Source organism: Primulina tabacum, chromosome 12 (assembly GCF_025594145.1).
Source record: "Primulina tabacum isolate GXHZ01 chromosome 12, ASM2559414v2, whole genome shotgun sequence".
NCBI lineage: Eukaryota > Viridiplantae > Streptophyta > Magnoliopsida > Lamiales > Gesneriaceae > Primulina > Primulina tabacum.
Window position 1 is genome coordinate 37,540,156 of NC_134561.1, and position 20,248 is coordinate 37,560,403.

General features: G+C 35.6%; 2 protein-coding genes across 3 annotated transcripts; both read right to left on the reverse strand.

Moving 5' to 3' along the window:
- Window positions 1–5,632: 5,632 nt before the first annotated feature.
- On the reverse strand, window positions 5,633–9,223 carry LOC142521032 (glutamine synthetase cytosolic isozyme-like). Of its 2 annotated transcripts, none has more exons than XM_075624214.1 (12): window positions 9,037–9,223; window positions 8,430–8,466; window positions 8,237–8,340; window positions 7,969–8,017; window positions 7,763–7,869; window positions 7,316–7,403; window positions 7,054–7,182; window positions 6,869–6,943; window positions 6,689–6,742; window positions 6,563–6,600; window positions 6,321–6,480; window positions 5,633–5,935 (listed from the first exon to the last, which is right to left on the reverse strand). In XM_075624214.1, the coding sequence occupies exons 1-12, from the start codon at window positions 9,108–9,110 to the stop codon at window positions 5,783–5,785; spliced, it is 1,068 nt and encodes a 355-aa protein (XP_075480329.1). In that variant the 5' UTR covers window positions 9,111–9,223; the 3' UTR covers window positions 5,633–5,782. The 2 variants fall into 2 exon arrangements, with proteins under 2 accessions (XP_075480329.1, XP_075480330.1); XM_075624215.1 differs by lacking the exon at window positions 9,037–9,223 and adding an exon at window positions 8,823–8,969.
- A 4,917-nt stretch (window positions 9,224–14,140) lies between these two features.
- On the reverse strand, window positions 14,141–19,332 carry LOC142521415 (auxin response factor 2A-like). The gene is made up of 15 exons (XM_075624616.1): window positions 18,934–19,332; window positions 18,721–18,836; window positions 18,327–18,422; window positions 18,196–18,252; window positions 17,947–18,102; window positions 17,782–17,866; window positions 17,375–17,465; window positions 17,132–17,296; window positions 16,783–16,902; window positions 16,577–16,652; window positions 16,309–16,480; window positions 15,272–16,197; window positions 15,010–15,200; window positions 14,699–14,894; window positions 14,141–14,486 (listed from the first exon to the last, which is right to left on the reverse strand). The coding sequence occupies exons 1-14, from the start codon at window positions 19,022–19,024 to the stop codon at window positions 14,717–14,719; spliced, it is 2,520 nt and encodes an 839-aa protein (XP_075480731.1). The 5' UTR covers window positions 19,025–19,332; the 3' UTR covers window positions 14,141–14,486; window positions 14,699–14,716.
- Between the last annotated feature and the right edge of the window lie 916 nt (window positions 19,333–20,248).

Genomic DNA, 20,248 nt, shown 5'->3' on the forward strand with positions numbered 1-20,248 from the left:
AATGGATCCATACCAAAACCGTGAATGATAGAAAACACAAATTACTTCTAATGCATGCATATGTGCAATGAATAGACCACACGAGCTTAACTTTTATTTAGTTAAATTTATTTTGGGACAAAGTAGTTAACATGTTGAATATTCATAGGGGTCGAACGGGTATTTTTGTATAGCTCGGGGACCAGAGGGCGAATAAACCCTATGGATCAATAATTTTCAAAACTTGGTTTCAATTCAAAGTCACACCGCCCTAGCACTAGGAGCAGCAAATGGCTCACACAGCTAATAACTAATTGGGGACCATTGTTAACTAATTAATCTTAATTATATGCAATTACCTAAAATCACCACCTTTTTAATCTAATAGTAGGAAAACTGTTGTCAGAGACGGAGCCAGAAAAATGAAATTAGGGGGATGAGAAAATATATTAAAGATTTTAAAGAGAGAAAAGTAGAGTAAAATAATTACGTTTTAATACCACACTCTATGTATGTTTTTGGTCGAGTTAACCATGATGATGATGTATCTAGCTAGTTTAAACTCTAATATTACATTTAATTAACACTATATGTTATATGCACTTTTATCGGAAACTTACTTCAAATTCTAAAATTATGTATAAGTGAATAAATAAACATGAGTAGGCTTTTTGTGAGACAGTCTCACGAATTTTTATCTGTGAGACGGATCAATCCTACTGATATTCACAATAAAAAGTAACAGTCTTAGCATAAAAAGTAATACTTTTACATAGATGACTCAAATAAGATATATGTCTCACAAAATACGACCCGTGAAACCGTCTCACACAATTTTTTATCAATAAAAATTTAATTGCACAAAGGAAAATGGAAAATTTTATACTTTTCATCAAGAATGGATCCTTTCTTATCATAAAGTTCCTTGTGAAAATAAATTATGTTATGCACTTGTGGTATTAGACAATGTCAACTTTATGGGGTCTATAAATTACACATTTTTCAAACATATTACGTTGGCATGGATGGATTTAATCTATTTTAAAAGATATGATTTGAGAACTGATTTTAACATCGACTTTAAATATATTTAAATCAATCGTAATTTGTAAATTTCCTAAAATAAAAGAATAAATCTAAAACTCATAATAATTAAATTTACTCGAAGAAGTCAAAGCGATTTAAAATTTATAATTTCAAATGGCTCGATCTAAACTTGGCGTAAAAGACGTAACCAAGTGCGCTCGATGCATCGTTTTTTAATTAACGATGACGATGCCTCGAGCGCACTTGATTACGTTAAAAAAACCCTAGAGAATAAAATTCTAATAGTTCTAGAAGTGAAGATTGTTACACGACTAGAAAAATGTCAAATAAATAGGGGGAATCTAGTAAGTGTGCAATTCTACGTTTAAAATAATAATTATAAATAAGAGACTTTAAAATATTAATTGTCAAAATTGCGAACACAATGGGATAAAAATGTCAAATTCCCATACGCCCGTTACATTTTTTTCGCAGATCTTGGAAAGAATCCACATTCTAGAATAAAATTTATTTCTAATTTCTAGAAATAAATGATTTTAGAAGATTGGAAAATGTCAAATAATGGATTAAATTATGAGAATTTTTTCCACTGTTTGTTATTTTCTTGTTTTATTTCATTTTCTGCCATAAAAACTTTGACTTTGTCCTTATTTTAGAACATTCGAGTTTATCAAAATATAAAAATACCAAGTGCATAACATTGTAGAATAATATTAAAAAATTCAGATATAAAAAGAAAATCGAGTCAAGAGTTTGAAGTGATACAAAAACAAACACATCTTTTTTAAGATTAAGATATCCTTTCGATCCGCTTCTGTGTTTCATATCAATTACAACGAAAAAATGATCATCATCCAATTATAGTTTTCGTTATATATTCTTTCGATAAATTTGTATGAATATTGTGTATTTTTCCGGCGTCAAAAACTATATCCCGTATTGCATGACACAACTTTTGAATCATATATTATGACAGCACCATGTCATGTACTAAATAACATGTAGCTATGAGTGGCACAACACTTGCTTGAGTATCGATATGTCTGGTTGTTAAGCTCATGAGTCTGAAAATTAATATATCTCGTTGTTGGTGTTGTCTTAGACGATACAACAAAGAGATGTATCATCATTTTCTTGTTATTGATGTTGTTTCCATGATAGAAGTCAGACTAAACTATAAGATCTTGACTCCATTATGCTTATTTTATGTCTCACACATCAACTAGATCAATACAACAGTTTCAATACTACTCTCACTTAAGAATATTTAATCATAATACATTTTTTACGGCTCACACTAGGGGGTGTCAATTCGGGTGGGTTGGGTCGGGTTGAGCAACATTACTATTCAAACATTGCCCAACCCGAAAACTCTCAACCCGAACCTAAACTCGAATCAACCCGATCAACTCGATAAATCCGTATAACCCGATTTTGAATTTTTTACAAATTTTTTTTAAAAAATAAAATAAAATTCAATAAAAATAATACTAATATTTTAATTTAAACACATAATAATAAGATCTCTATCATATATATGATTTAAATTTGAAAATCTAATTGTAGAAAAATAAAGTATATTTACTAAATCAAATAAATAATTATTTAAAAAATAAAAAATGTTCAAAATAAATAATAAATTATGAAAAGTTATGATATAAATATACAATAAATATTTTTTCACGCATACAATATATAAAAACATAGACAATATTTATCAATTATATTTTTTTAAAAAAAATTTAAAATTTTCATGTCAACCCGGGCTTACCCCAACCCAACCCAATCCAATCCGATCATTTTTCCGGGTTAGCTATCGGATCCAACCCGATCTGACCCGAACCCGAGAACCTCAAACTCAAACTCAAACTTGATTTTTTTCGAGTTTGAATCGTGTCGGATTGATGAGTCGTGTCTGATTTTAACACCTTAGCTCACACATCCAATTAGATCATAATATTTCTTTTACAGCTCACACATTTCAATGCCACTCTTTGTTAAACACGCAGCTCACACATTTCAATGTCACTCTTTATTAAACACGCTTAACCAAACACATAACGTCGTTACATAAACGACTTCAATAAAACCAAAAACGTATTTTTCAAGAGAATATTTAATTTAAAAAGAATTAATGTTTTGGGATGAATGGCAATCACTCGTTTGGCATCAAATTATTGTCCTTTTATTTTGCCCCATAATTGGGGAAAGGTTAGGCTTTTGACTAAGTAAAATATCATATCTCGGCCCATTTATTTGATTCTTCCGGAAAGGCAATGGCCCACCAGCCCACAATAAATATATACCTGTCGTAAAGGGGTCTACCGAAATTAAATTGCAAAAGTAAACTAAGAGGCTTTTAATATTAAAAAAAATATTAATTTTACCCCATCTCCATCTCGTTTATTAAAAAAATATTATTTTTTATTTTAATTATGAATTGGATCGATGATCGTCTCACAAGAGACATGCTCAAATATTAAATTTTTTTTAACTAAATTGAATTCTGATTCGTCTCATCTTCTCAATCTAACACATCTTTTGATTGATTTAAAACAAGCTAATTTTTGTTTTGTTTTGTTTTGTTTTTTTTTATATGATGGAGCTAATTAATTTGGTGAAAAACAAATGAGGCCAAATCTTTTAGAGGAAAAAATTAATTGTTTGAAATCTATATGAAATTTTTAATAATCTTGGTTTTGCTCTTTGTTGGGCATTAAGCGTGCTTAACATGGACCACTATGTCTCTTGTAAGATGGTCTTATAGATCGATATATGTGAGACGAGTTGACTTGATCTGCAGTGAAAAATAATATTTTTGGCATAAAAAATAATAATTTTCATGGGTCGAGAGATCGAAAAATCAATTTCATAAAATTAATCTATCGGACGATCTCTTAAAAAATTTTGTGTTTCCATTTTTTTACGCTTCCACACTAAATCTGACATCGTGTAAGTATGTGTTTTCTTATTGTCCTTAAATGTTGTGTGCCTATTCTTACAGCATGCACATGCAAGTGTTTCTTGGATGTGGACATGCATGATGGTGGGAGTAGAGTATAGTCTTTTATTTTAGTGTTTTATGCAATTTTGATCATTTTTTCAACATGACACGGACCTGACGTCAATGTAATTAGCACTTACGTGTAGAGTGTCACGTAAACACTTTAAAAAAAATGCCCAAAAATGAAAAATACAAGACGAAACCTCAACTTTGACAACATAGGTTAATTATCAAAATTGCAGATAGACAACAAATATACGGGAAGAAAAGTGCATTTTTTTTTCCTTTAAATTAATGAATTTTAAATCTCTAATAATGTTAGATGTATTTTCTACTAAAATTCGAACAAATCATACGAGTGAAATGACAAGTAACATAAGCCCATCTACATAAAAATATAATGAATAGGTCTCTTGTGAGACGATCTCACGAATCTTTATCTGTGAGACGGGTCAATCCTACCGATATTCACAATAAAAAGTAATACTCTTAGCATAAAAAGTAATATTTTTTCATAGATGATCCAATTAGAAATCCGTCTCATAAAATACGACCCGTGCATTTGTCTCACACAAATTTTTGTCAAATATAATCAAAATGAACAATAATTTTTGTTTTCCGTGTGCGTGCCACTAGCTAAGGACACGATAGGACCTTGGAGCATGTTATTCGGTAGAATTCTAATTAAAATATATGATTTATGTCACGTTATATATTTGTGAAAGAATCGAGATTCCAATTTTTCAAGATAAAAACTAGTACGCAATCGTCTCACAGATTTTGTCACACGAATCGATTCGTGAAAAATATTATTTTATACATTAAATATGAATCGAACCAATCCGTTTTATAGTCTCACGGAAAAAAAAATCTTTTCATTCTCTAAACATTACACCTAAAGGTTGTGATAATGGAGGTCGAGACCTTCACCGATGACTTTTCGAGGTATGGGTATGTGTATTTGATGAAATACAAGTCTGAAGCCTTTGAAAGGTTCAAAGAATTCAGACGTGAAGTAGAGAAGCAGTTGCGACGAAGCATCAAGACACTTCGATCGGATCGAGGTGGTGAGTAATTGAGTGCCGAGTTCCAAGAGTATCTTAGGGAGAATGAGATTCTCTCGTAGTGGACTCCGCCCGCTACACCACAGTTGAATGGTATTTCGGAGCGTCGTAACCGAAATTTGATGGACATGGTTCGGTCTATGATGGGGTTCACGGAGTTGCCGCCATCCTTTTGGGGATATGCGCTTGAGACAGCTCATCAAATTATTGCATCTTTGTGTATTCTCCACTGTTCCCAAGTGGAAGAAAATTTCAATTCTCGAATTATGATCAGATTGAACATAAAAATGTCGTAATGTTTTTAGGAAAAAGTAGGTCTCTTGTGAAACGGTCCCACGAATTTTTATTTGGAAGACAGGTCAATCCTACCGATATTCACAATAAAAAAAAATATTATTAGCATAAAAAGTAATATTTTTTCATGGATGACCCAAATAAGATATTTGTTTTACAAAATACGACCCGTGAGACCGTCTCACACAAGTTTTTGACTAATTCAATCATGATAAGATAATTGTAAAACACAGGTATTGATTGATTGTGCTACTGGATTTGTAAACAAGGGAAGTGCAGCAGAAAGCAATCAAATACACCACAAAGGAAACAGATTATGAATAGTTTTAGTAATTAGGTGTTTAGTTTCATCTAAACACCAGATGATTTTTTGGACAAAGGTTCGACTGATATATTATGGTTCCCAAAGGATGGTCGTTTCCGCGACCATAGAAGTGACAACGTATGGATCCATGTTTGAGGCAGGCCTGCGATCCTCGAAGTAACCTTTTCCATCCCTTTCGGTCTCCCTACCGACCCGGATGGATGCTCCACGGTTCGCCACACCCTGTCAAGACACATGATTCAAGAAACTCAAACAAGCAAGGGCAAAATATGAGAAAGGCTAGTGGGAGAAGTGTTCCCAATTTCGGAGTTTTCGAAATCTTGTACTAGTTTTCACTAAAAATATAAGTGATTTACATAACCATATAGATAGATACCAACAACTACCCCCCATTTAACTGGAATTTCTCTGCAAGGTGTTGAAGCAAGGTATATCAGATGCCAATTCCCAAACCCTCAAAAGTTTATAGGAAGTGGGCAAATAACATTTTCATATTTGCAAATTATATCTCGATTCCGAGTCATAAATCCGAAGAAACCATACCATAGTTTGTAGCATGTTAACAAGTTTTGAGCTTAAGAAGGTATAAAAGAACTAAATGGTATACCCATGAGAATGTGTCTATGCTGGCAGTCTCGTGCCTTCCTGTAAGACGACGTTCGTTGCCTTCTCCATACGCAGCAATGTGTTCCTTGTGCCTTAAACCAAGCTTACGAATCGCCTCCTTGATGACTTCATAGCCTCCATCCTCTCTCATGGTCTTTGTACTGAGCATGAAGGGAATATCGACTATGATAACAGGGTTAAAGAAGTTGAGATGAAAGAACATAATGGATGATAGAACTGAACCTGTAATTTGTATGAGCACCGGCACCATTCCAATCACCCTGTCACATAAAAGATAACATTGGTACCATGAAAATCACCACAGATTTGAGTGATACCATGTGTATGGGTAAATCACAAAGTGCCAACCGGAATGGGCTTGGGATCCAGCGAGAGGACGACTCCAGCTATCTCAGTAATCCGCTGTCAAGATTTCAAGAATGTGTGAAAAATGGTTCAATTGAAGCTGACCAAATATAGGATGAATCCAAGAATAGTACTTGAGATGAAAAAAATAACAGAAAGCCAGGTTTTGGGTAGCGTGCGTACCTCTAGAATGTAACGAGCAACCCATATTTGGTCACCTGCCGAGATACCAACAGACGGCCCGACTTGGAATTCCCACTGAGCAACAGAAGCGCAAGTATGAGCACATTTGACGGCGAAAACAACATTGAAACACCAAGATATTATTTTTGATATGATCCTATTGGATGCTATAATGTTTTTTTAACCTGGGCCGGCATAACTTCTCCATTGATTCCACTAATGTTTATGCCGGCGTAGAGACATGCTTTGTAATGAGCATCTACAACATCACGGCCATATGCTTTATCAGCACCAATCCCACAGTAGTATGGTCCCTGAAACAACAAGGGAAGATTATGGTATGGCTGTAAAGTCAGTTCCGAATCCGGTATGTACAAACAACTGGATCACGAGTAGCGTGAAAATGTTACAACGCGATAAAGAATTGTGGAAATGTCACTCCAGTACCTGTGGTCCGGGGAACCCTCCAGCTGGCCAGCCCAAAGGCCAGACCACGTCTTTCTGCAACAAAGTGTATTCTTGCTCGATACCGTACCTGCATTTTTATAATTTTACGTTAAAATTTAGATTTTGTTGGAAAGAAAACACACAAATGGATCAAGAAGGAATCTGTTGCAACATGGATAATTGCGAGAAACTAGCCTAAGAGTCCAAGTAGGATTAGGACTTGGGAGTAAGTGTTCTAGTCTGTTTAGGAGTTAGTTGTGTTGCAATAAATAGGATCTTTTCTCTATTATAAAAGAGTTTTTCTTCGATCAATAAAAGTTATTCTCTTCACCTTTGTTCAATTGAATTTCATCCAAGTTCTTTATTGTTCAATATCAGATTGTTTCTATAACATTTTAGAAACAGAATCTTGGAAAGAATGTAAAAGGAACAGGAATAAGAACATACCAGGGTACTTCAGCAGAAACCTTAGGATCGCTAAATATTTGAGCAGCTCGATGTCTCTTGTTTGTGGGAATAGGTTCTCCAGATGGAGTGTAAGTATCACACATGACCTATGGAAAATGAACAAAAAAAAAACAGTTTATTTTCACTAACTCGCACAAGAGTATAATTTCGTTGTCGTGCTAGGATATCAAGTGATGGGACTTAACAAGCATGTGGCTTCCTCTCCTGAATGGATCGGGGAAAATCGCTTGAGGGCTGCATAAAAACAGAACAAAAACATGTTTCCACTTCATTTGGAAATAATGTTCAAAATCTTCCATTCAAATACAAGTTCCAACAAACCAAAATTTTAAATTTTTATTGTATCTGATGTCTCCCATAACTTGTATCTCTAGTTCCACTTTTCAATACGTGAATATAACAAAGAAAATGGTTGATCATAGTGGAGGACTTAAGGTGAATGAAGCATGTTACTAAATAACAACTTCACTGTCTGCACCAGGGGCTTGACCAGTGCTTGAACCGTCGAAATTCCATTTCGGAAGCTCTGAAGCATCAGCAACTGGACCAGGTAGAGTCTGATTCACAGCACAAGAAATGAACAATCAAACTTGACAGAGAACTTTATCTTTTCAACTTACTAATGTGTGGTAAGGAAAAAAAGTACCCTGGCCTTGCTTCTGAGCTTCCCAAACGCATCAATCCTGATAAATGATCAAAACATACGCATGAGAAAATGTAAACGTCTCAGTGAATCGAGACACAGTTCGAAACGGGGGTGGAGGAACAGGAGCCATCAATCACTCCCCTCAAAACAAGAAAAATTCAAATTTCATTGATTTTTCCTTTTTTCCTCCAAAATATGAGTTCTACATAGGAAAAAAAAACAACTAATCCTATAAGCTATATTTATAGCATCCAAAAATCGTCCGAAATGAAATAACAGATGACCACTTCGACAAAGTTACACAACATGGACATCAAATCAACATGAACCCAACAAAGTTCACGAATTTAAGGTTACTACATAGTAAAAACATGCGGTATAACACCACTGCACCTCATCCAGAAACTAAAGCTCCAACCTTTTTGGAAATCTTATCATGCAATAACATAAAACAACCAATGTCAAACATATTTTCCTGGGGAAAAACGAAAGAAAGAAACGAAGCCCGCAAACCCAAAGCTGGTAAAAATCAAACCTTACGCATCAAAACAACAAAAAAATGGGGGCAAAAACAGATAAATAGAAAGGAAAACTTGAAAGAACTGACCATATATACTCGTAGATTGATTTTTTAGTGACTTCTGATAGGTTCAAGTTGATGAGATCACTGAGCAGAGACATTTTTCCTCCTGCAAATAATAATAAAAAAAAAAGAAAACTAAACAATATAGCAACCCTTTGAATTGGCCAATAGATGATGAATGGTTGGTTCGGATTGTAAAAAAGTGGACGAATGAGCATTTTATAAGCCATTTCAAGGCGTGGAAAAATATGAAGCATTTACAAATTTAGATTCTCTTTTTTTTTTCCCCAAACGAGCGTGCAGTCACATCTTTACAACACTGTCTAGTTAATGCAGTAGTTTGTAAACTTTATTAATTCGACGTACAACGTTATACAAAATAACACATGTTCAGCGGAGAAAGTGTTTCATAAATTTCAAGACGATCTACTATTTATCGTTTTAACTTAAAACAATTACTGCAAATGAGTTAGAAACAAAATTCCTTGGTGTAAGCCGGTTGAGACCATGTTAGCATAAGAGTAGTACCTTAATATAAAATCCAAAAGTCCAAAATTGATTTGGAGAAGGTGTGTCTATAAAAATATATAGATCTCACACGTCCAAATTTCATTCGATATAATGTGAGCTTGTTACCTTTATTCTAACATCTCATCAATCGGTCACTCTCTATATCCAAATGGCAAAAGGAATAAGAAAGCAATTTGAGAAAATAAAAAAATTCCCACAAAATTTTATAGATTCTTTGATTCTAAATAGGCTTCGATTTATTTCCTTTCTTCCTCGATCGTGTATTATATGGCAATGAATGATATTCAATAATCAAAATCAAAATCCAATGATGGAATATTGCATGTTGATTGAGAGTAAAATACACGCTTAAATTTGGTATGATTCGGTGACATTAATATTTGGATAAAAAATCCATGGATATCGCATATTACATATGAGTAGGTCTTTTGTGAGACGGTCTCACGGATCTTTATCTGTGACACAGGTCAATCCTACCGATATTCACAACAAAAAGTAATACTCTTATCATAAAAAGTAATATTTTTTCATGAATAACTCAAATAAGATATATGTCTCACAAAATACGACCCGTGAAACCGTCTCACACAGGTTTTTGACATTACATATAACTCATTTGAGGTTCGAAACTCAATTATAACAAATTCTTCCGAGCTATAAGTTTCATATAAACATTGTGTATATTTCATGATTATGTATAATAAGGTAAATTCCACAGAATCTTTTACGAGAATTTAAGCATTCACATAAATCCAACTCGGAATCAACAAGGAATAATTCCTCAATGGCCAACCATACATTATACTCCTCTCATTCATCCAATCCTAGTCCTACATATAGATACGCCGCAAGCCTCGGGAATCCATTTATTTCATTAATGTTTATAGAATTTGAGGCCCTAAATTAAAATTTGAAAAAGATATTCGAATCGTAAAATCAAGAGTTATAATGACTCGATAAAGATGGAATTTGTATTTTCCCAAAAAAAAATCTTCATTAAAAAAAGTTATGATGGTTGATAATATAATTTATTTATGACAAAGTTTTATTTATCCACAACGTGCAATAAAGTTTATTTGGCATAGTATAATGAGTAAGTCTCTTGTGAGACGGTCTTACGAATCTTTATATGTGACATGGTCTCACGAATCTTTATCTGTGAGACGAGTCAACCCTACCGATATTCACAATAAAAAGTAATATTTTTCATTGATAACCCAAATAAGATATCTGTCTCACAAAATACGACATGTGAGACCGTCTCACACAAGTTTTTGTCTAATATAATTTGTGGGAAGTATTCTAATATTTTTAATTATTTTTTAACCTGTCCGAAGAGTACGATTTAGGACTACTACCTTTGCAACTACATAGAATTTGACAAACAGCCTATGTGACACAACTCATTCCAATTGAACCAGTGGATAAAAATATAGAGGTAAATGAATTTAAAAAATAAAAAATTCTTGAACACTATTATTCTAATAAAATAAAGGGTTTTATTTTAATAATTATTATAATATAAACATGTATTTACAACATTTTTTTCCCTTTATTATGTCAAAAAAAAAACTTTTAAGTGAAACAAAAATTAAGAGAACCTTGTGATTCCATTGGATTTCTTGTTGGTAAATGTGTCCTAATTCATTTTCTTGAGGATTTACCATAAAGGCAGAACTAAAGCACAGAACAACTTTGTTTCTCTTGGCTTTTGCCTTGAAATTATTGGCCAACTTGATTTTGTTCTTGTATTCTTCTTGAAGCCAGCAAGATCAAGGATTCATGTCTTCCTCTCATCCTTCTGTAAACTTTGTCTTCGTCGCCATTGATAACGACGATTAATTAGTTTTAAGTCCAAAGACTTGTGTGGAACTTGAATTTTATAAAGATAATGGCGGTACAACCACACAACTGATCGAACATTTAAAACGATACAATGATCAGAGCGCATATAGACCACAAAGGCACGACGAGCAAGCGATTATGTTCGTATGGACTGAATATGGATAGTTTATTCATGGACTTGGTATGGTTAAGGTATGAAGTGGAGGATCTTTCACTTTCAGTATGATGATTGTTTGCATATTACCACTCAGGAAAGAGGAAAAAATACAGTGATACAACTACTTATAGAAACAATTTGAGAAACATAAAACTTGCATCCACTGGCAAGAATGTGATGCACAATGGATATCATCTAGCAGCAGGGATTTATAAAGATGAAGCCTGTGAAAGATTGGTTTCAGACTCAGAAACATCTCAGTAGGGCGTATACGCACGGAAGCCGGTTCTAACTGAGGGCACTATAAGTACTGATCAGGGACAAGTTGAAACATGAGATGAATCTATTCTGTCAATGGTTCCGGAGGACTGGAGGAGCCCAACTGCTAGGTGCTACCATTTAGAACTGACTATATGTGGACATCAGAATCAACATCCGTGGGCAAGCATTTTCTCAGCCATGCTAGTTAGTATTCCCCGACCCCAGTTGCACCAGAGGAGATGAAGCTAGCAATAGGGAAGGTTGGGATTTTTAAGCCCCACACGAGCACGACGAATAGCACAACTGCTAGCTTTTACAGCTTCAACTTGTCCAAGGACTCATCTATGTAGTTCATCCTCCGTCTTGATGACGGAGGATGCGATGAGATTCATTGGCCGACAGGGAATGTCAGCTTCTGTCATAACATGGCCTGTGTCCCCTGCTTCATTTTCTGCATTGGTCGTCTGACTCATCTCCTTGATCCTATCAACAAGAACCATAATGAAAATGGACTAGAGATTCAGGATCTAAATCTTAACCATATAGGATCATCGAAGTGGCATAGAGATCACGAAAACGTTGCTACCTACTCGAAGACACGACTCGGAAAAGCTTCATTCTTTTCCTTCATATCTGCCTGAGCTCTTTTTTCTCAAGAACACGTGCTGACACACCTTCACCCTCACGAATCAACCCCGGAAGCCAGTGTTGCACAATATATCGAATGTTGCAGTACAGAAATCTTCTAATAAAGAAAGCCAGCGAGCAATACTGTGAATAAAACAGTAGGGAAAAGCTTAAAATAAACCAAACCGAGGCTTGTACGAAGTACAGTGTCCTTAAAACAGATTCGTCCCCTCATGTATGTGCTTCGAGGATCGTCTTGGACGTCTGTTTTCCAGGATATAACTAAACAATCAGCAGTGACTTAACACGAGACACTATTACGGCGAACTGAAAACGTACCTTTACTTTATCAACGAGATTTAATGGAGGCCAAATGAAAAGCTAACAATTTGAAATGCAAGAGAATACTTGAAAGAGATAAGATTTTCATATGTTTAAAATGATGAAATGAACACACTATTTATAACCCCAAAATGTACATCAAAAGTAATGCAAGATTAATTAACTCAAAATTAATCTTCCTATTAACTCAAAAATATGAAGAGCCAAAACTATTCAATTAACTCAAGAATGTGGAAAGTCAAAAGATATTTACACAATAATGAGCCACAACTAACTCAAGAATGTGGAGAGCCAAAAGACACTCCCACGTTCATGAGACATAATTTTTATTCAAACACTAAATTTGATTCAAATTTCCAAAAGTAAGTGCTCCCATCCAATTTTAGAATGCTCTGAATCAACATCAATAACAACAGTCAACATATACATTAAAAAAAAAAAAAACCACGAAGAACTATTAGCAATGCAGAAAATAAAAGCAGAGTGGAGGACTCAAACCCGACCCTTACAATTTTGAAGGACCCGATACACGGGCAAGTCTAAAGCTAGATCCATACCCAAAGTGAATGGGTTCCCTTAAATAATCAAGCAATCTTCGAACATTTTTGAATTATAAACACATGTGTTGATAGTCAAAAATTATTAATTTGATCATGTATGAAAGGATGTATAATTTTTTTGTTTTCTTCCCTAAACTTCTCCTATAAATGCTCATCAATTATTCATTTCAAAATCACATCAAAACTCAAAATCGTTAAAATCGGGTGTCTTGAGTGAATACTTTGTATTCTCAATTTCATTCTCTTCTTTATTAATAATAAAGAAGTGATTTCTTTGAAAAATTTAGATTGAACGTAACTCAATCTTGAGGTGAATCACTATAAATATTTATTTTCATCTTATTCATTGTTGATATTACTTATGAAGTTAAACTGCGAGATTACTCATTTATTTCCCTGATATCCCAACAAGTTTTGTCTGTTAAACATATTAGACAATTACATTCATAATATTTTCTTGACATTTTTTTTTTAACTTGAGCTATATAACAAAAATTAAATTAAATAAATAATATCCCACAAATGTTATGACACTTTTCAACCAAAATAACAAAAGTTGCAGCTTTGGAAAACCGATATTGAATATAAATCTCACAAAATATTAATTGGATATTAAAGATATGTAATCTACGAAATCCCATATAAAAAAATTTCATATATACATAAATTGGTTGGGTGTGTGTCGGATGTTAATTGTTACTAAACTCGTTACCATTCAGAAAAGATCTCGAACTATGAGCTAGCATCATCCAAGTGCATCAGCTGCTTGAATCTGAACGTTATAGTAAAAGTTGGAAACATAGGATCAAGTATGAAAGCGCTACATGTATCATATCATTAATAATACTTGCAAGAGGAAAGACCAAGACATGCACTTGGCTCTGTGTAGCACTTCTTAATTACATAGATCGAAGATGTCTGCTGGGAAATTGGCAAATACATATTTACAGGCCAAATGGTTGCGAAAGTAATGATACTTCTACCACGTTGTATACTACGTACGTATATCAAACATAGAGCACCATATGTTGGCACCAAAATTGTATAAAAATACTAGACATTGCGTCGAAACTTCATCACATAAGCGTTTCCTTTTCGGTGTCCCCAAAATTGTAACCAGTTAGATGGATATATTCCTCTCCTTTATATATCTGTCAGGTTGTAAAGGTAAATGTTAAAGCATGGTATAAGAACTGATGGAAGAGACAGAAACGGATCAACGTGTGTCCATGCATGAGAAACAGGTCACAGTGTCATCGCCGCTCCCTAGTGAAAAACCCTCCAAGGGTGAAAATCAAGAGCCTGTACTTATTTCATCTCAAATCACCTAAACATAATCATTTTACGATAGTAAGATACGTACCAGAATAGAGGTGAACACCTAGAAATCTCCCAGGTTTGATGATGAAGTTGTGGGTATGTTCTTCATTTCTTTAGCATCGAACCCTTCCGCAACAGATGAGGTTTCTTCTCCTTTCGAAATCAAGGTGCCTGGATTCATACGCTGGACCTCCTCTTTTGTAACAATTAATATCTTGCGGACCATCCCACAGAATTCTCTGTTTTCAACAGCAGAAACCGCTAGTAAAGGAGCAAGCAATAGCATGGAATATAGGTAAACAAGGTGTGTTCAAAATTTCAACTTAAACACATAAATTTCAAAGGAAATCTTACTCCCAGGGATCATCTCCAACAAGCATCATATCATCCTCGTCATCAGTATACACAACGAGCCAATCACTAGTCCGAGCTTTGAGTTCACCATTGAATTCAAACAGATTATCCAATTCATTAATCAATTCGCTATAGTTACTGAACTTGGCAAGTTCCACAGATCTACCAAGGGCAGTCCCCTGCTTGTGAACCTAAATTAAGGAAAATTTTCATTAAAAAGCGAAAGATTTCACGAGAGAAAGAAAGTGGTTAAGTTGCAAACCTTGGTGCAACTCCTTGTCGAACCAGAATGCCCTTTGCTTTCTCTGTCTCTAGATATAATATTGAAGGTTTTGAATTGCTTATCCTGCTCACTAGTGGAAAATGGATCCACCAGTTTTGTTCCCTTCAATTGATCAGAAGACGACTGATCAGATTCAATTGCAGGTGTCTGATGAACATGCTTACCATTCTGCATATGACCCAATGGTTCAATCACATTGGCTTGCGTCATTGGTGTATCCAAAGGCGTGGAGTCGCTTATGAGAGAAATACCAAAAAGCTTACACCTCCCTTCATTTAGTTTCATGGCATCATGCTGTTTTGTGAATAAAGACTTTGGAATCAGCTCTCTCGATTGGGACGACATTTGGAGGAAGGATGAAACAGGAGGCGGCATCGACCAGTTTGCTTGTTGGTTCTCACTTTTGGGATCATTAATTATTGAAAAATCTCTAAAAGCACCGTATCTAACGTCCCCACGTGTCTGATAAGAAGTATCCGCACCTTGTCCATGGGTCTTTAAGCTTGAATCCATCAGATTAAGTGAGAAACCAGAAGGCACTGTAGACCACATGTTCCCAATTAAGCTAAATTTATCTTCATGCACTTGTGCTAGACGCTTTGTAGTCATTTGATCACCAGGAGGCAAACAGAATTCACCTGGTGGATTAACCTGCACCCCAAAACCTGATAGAAGATCCCTTAATGAGGACTCGGGCCTTCCTAAAGGTAACCACTTCTCTGGCACACATCTTCTTGAAGCAGAGGCATCAATCTTCCCATCGTCCAATGAGGGATTCAATAGTAGTAATGGCTTCTCAGAAGAATCTGATTCATTATTGCCTCTCAAGGTCGATGATTCTTGACCTGGCAAGGCCCTCGGAAACCCAACTGCAGGTGAAGGGTCTACTGTCATCTTGGATGGGCCTACATTACAGAAAAATTATAATAGAAACAAATTCAATCACCAGTAGTCCAGTAATATTTGGCAAAAACAGCAATAGCATATCATCAAGCAGACTAATATAAGTAACACACCTTCCCTAGTAAGAACAGAAGAGTCGGGGGATGAGGGTAAAACATTTGAACGAGGCCTTTTTTGCCTGGGCACTGGAAGTGGATTCAATGCAGGAGCAGAAAGAGCAGGTTCTATTTTCCAAGGTGAAACCCTGTCTGGTCGAGAAATTGTGGAAATTTCATCCCATCGCACCTTCAATACAATTGAGAGATGAAATGTCAAACTAAGATAATGAAGGGATTTTCGGAAAAACAGGGGATTAAGTCACAAACTGATGATATTTGTCACCTTTAGGCATCTCCATTTTGATTCAGACCACTTTCTGGAATCTGCATCTTCAATACCAACAATAGTTCCAGTAAACCTACAAAATTAATTGATATTGGTAAAAATACAAAAACTATGCCCACTGCATTTATAATAAATATCGCAATCAACATTCAAAATGCTAAGAATACTTGTTCAAAAAATAAAATGCTAAGAATACCGCCTACCTCTGCTCTGGAGCTTCTTCACCTTCAAATCTCATTTTGAATCTCATCCCTATCGAATAATTGTTTTTAACAGACTCCATGTACTGATCGAAAGGAATGATAAACTCAGCTGGGCTGGTCCTGTGATATGTATGTAAACACATGGACAAAAATTAGAGCTTTGAAGAGTTGAAAATATGCAACCGGCCACTAGCCTATTAGCAGCCCACTCTACAGGAGCAAATTCACATGCTTTCCCATAACAAAGTTGATGTGATCATTTGCCAATATATAAGCAGCTGATTGTACTTTCAGATGTAATTTTTTGGGAAAACAGCACAAAGACAAGGGGTGAAGTCAAATCACATACCTGGGCTTGTAATATACAATGAACATGCTTTTGGTCTGAACGGCATGCCAGGCTGTCGCCAAAACACCAAGATGCATACTATGGCTTGATATGACCGACGATGGAGCAACTCCCTGTTGTCTCATGGCACGCCTAACTCCGACCCGCAACTCCCCATTCTCCCCTCTGAAAATATTTAGCACTAATTTAAAACATGATAAAGAATGATGCAGAAAGCTGCATAGGAAGCTATCAGAATCAAACCTCAAAAATATAAAAGCATCCCCAGCGACTAGCCTCTTTGAGCTAACAAAGAGGCTCCAACCACTCTGAAGGAGGTGTCTCCGAGGTTGGCCTGTATGCCAGAATTCGTCAAAAAATCATCATCCCAATCACACAAGAGACATGCAATGCTTCAAGAGTTAACATACTTGGAGAAACTTCAATGATACAACATGAGGTTATGAGAAATTCAACTATCTATTATGTTCCCTTCACGCTTATTTTGGCTGTTTCTCCATATAAAAAAAAAAACTGATAGCAACTGTTTCTAATGCATTAATTTATCTTGGTCCATAAGTTTGGTATTTGAGACATCATTCCAAAACATAAGCTAAGGTAAACTTAAGCGAAGGTAATAAAAACATTAAGACAGATCAGTTCAAGTTTACCGCGAAAAATATGCCTGAATCGCCACTCATTCCCATGCAAATCTTTGGCAACTAATTCTTGAGTCGGGGGTTGCCTTGACATGTCCTATTAAAGCAATCAAACTATCAGTAACACCGATAAACGACCACAGAAACTCAACAATTTTCAGGTTGATTAATTCTAACCAGCGGAGGAAGACATTCATCAGCATGCCGTCTCAACACCGAAAACCCACCATGTGTGCTTGTATCTGATGCAGTAAGGGTCTTACAAAAAGAATGAACATGAAAACATGGTGGCGGTGGGGATAGAAGTTCCTTCTTTACTGCACTCTCGTCTTGCTGCAACACTAAACTTCTTTAGAATTAACCCAAAAAACCTCTAAATCAAAATCCAATGCGCGATACATTTACACGAACAAACGATTATCTTACCTCAGGTTCGGGCATCAAAGTCACTTGAGCAAACACCTCATCAGTATCAGGTTCCGCCTAATCACACAGAAAACACGTTACTCAAAATAAAGTCATTAAAACGGGTAAACTACACAAAAATTTCCAAATACCTTCAAATCTACATTAACCACTCTGCAAAGGATCTTGGGAGGAAGATTGTACACCGGCATCTGCTGGTCTGCGCTCTGATTAGTCGATGCCTCCACCTATTCAAAACAAAACACCCCACAAATTACGAGCGCAGAACGAAACTACACGTATCAGCGGGTATGGAAAAATATCTTCCAAACCCATTTAAATCAACCTCCAAAATGTCTTTGACGCTCCTCAAACATACATTGCGTAAACAAAAAATCAGCACAAACCCACTTGCTCGTGTATTGTAAAAAGCCCGAAATCAGAAACGAGGTAAAGAAGACACTAATTAACTTAGATCAACATAAGATGAGAAAGAAAACTGGCACACTTTTACAAAACAGAGCATAAAAGAAATTAGAGAAAAACCTGTTCTATGTGACCCTGAGGAAAATAGAAAACAAGCTCGTTTTTACGGGGAACAGTTACTAAAGGACCGGCGCAGGCCTTCCATAGCTCCGTGTACAACGCCATCTCAGCATCCGCTGAAGAAAAACCCCAACAAAAGAGAGAAATTGGAGTCGAGGGAACCCATCAAAACAACAAACAAACAAACAACCAACACAAATTCACAACAATTACCTTTTCCGGTGCCGAGGCTCCCCATTTCCGGCCTGGAATCACAATCATTAACCTCGTTACAGTCCTTGATCGGCACCTCGGAAGCAGCCATTTCGTAAAACCCCGATTTCAACTCAGATCCCACATCCCCCAATAATTCCCAGAAAGAATCACGCGAAACCCACAAAAATCCACACTGCTCAGCCTTCAACAAAGAGAATAAACAGGTACTTCAAACTACGAAACGTGTGTTCGCCCCTCTACTGAAAAAGGAATTCCACAAGAACTGAGAGGAAATCTTGGAAGAAAACTTGATGGGTATCCTGCGTGCGTTTGCAAGTATCGAAAGTATATCTTAAAGCATGGGAAGCTAAATGGTACGGGAGAATTGATAGCTAATTGGTGAGGAGAGAGAAACGAGGCTTGTCGATAAGAGGAGTCCAAAACTGGCGTGGACACGGTAATAAACTTTTAACCGTGGTTAAAACATAGTCCATGTCTGACAAAAACAAAAACATACCGTGAGACGGTCTCACGAATCTTTATTTGTGAGACGGATCAACCCTAACGATATTCACAATAAAAAAATAATACTCTTAACATAAAAATTAATGTTTTTTATTGATGACCCAAATGAGAGATCTGTCTCATAAAATACGACATGTAAAACCGTCTCACATAAATATTTGTCAAAATAAAATGGTTATTATGTAGAATATTCGAATTTATCGTTAACTAATTTAATCGTTATTTTAAGAAATAACAATTATAACTATGAAGAGATTAATCGAAAACGACGATTTAGTTTTTACGATTTAAAATATTTAAGATATAAAAGTATAATTAAATATAACTTTCGATAAAACAGAATATTTTTATTCGAAATTAGTCAACAAACAAGTATATATATACTCATATAAATATGAGAAAGTAAAAATATTCAAAGATCTTCTGGTCTACCTGATTACACCAAATAATTTCTCATGTTTAGGGGGCAGTATTTAATAATGTCAGCTTTTAACAACGTTAGGCGATGCCAAGATCCGTTTGGGCAGGAACTTAACGGCGTTTGTCTCGGACGTTAACTTAGTTCCCATGGGGAAATGGGCCTGTCGTGCTATTTACGGGCACAATACGATGGGGTTTAGTGCGCACAACACACCCCCCCTAATCAGGGTCAGCACCTTTTTAACCATGGTTACTTTTACTTTTTCATGTTATACTGCGCTGTCCCCGGCTTCCCTGCGCCTGGGTGGGACAATTACACCACCCCCACCCCACTCCACTTGTTTGTGGTTTTTGTTTGATTTTAATTATGGAATTCCAAAATTGGTAT

What these genes read in the sequence shown, in the direction of transcription:
- LOC142521032 (XM_075624214.1), bottom strand. Translation starts at nt 9,110, where the DNA reads ATGTCTCTGCTCAGTGATCTCATCAACTTGAACCTATCAGAAGTCACT. An exon ending in TCAATCTACGAGTATATATG is followed by an intron (nt 8,467 to 9,036) that starts GTCAGTTCTTTC and finishes ATCATTTATCAG; the next exon opens with GATTGATGCGTTTGGGAAGC. An exon ending in GAGGGTTCCCCGGACCACAG is followed by an intron (nt 7,183 to 7,315) that starts GTACTGGAGTGA and finishes TTGTTGTTTCAG; the next exon opens with GGACCATACTACTGTGGGAT.
- LOC142521415 (XM_075624616.1), bottom strand. Translation starts at nt 19,024, where the DNA reads ATGGCTGCTTCCGAGGTGCCGATCAAGGACTGTAACGAGGTTAATGAT. An exon ending in ATTGTATATTACAAGCCCAG is followed by an intron (nt 16,903 to 17,131) that starts GTATGTGATTTG and finishes TACATATCACAG; the next exon opens with GACCAGCCCAGCTGAGTTTA. An exon ending in TTCTGTTCTTACTAGGGAAG is followed by an intron (nt 16,198 to 16,308) that starts GTGTGTTACTTA and finishes TCTGTAATGTAG; the next exon opens with GCCCATCCAAGATGACAGTA.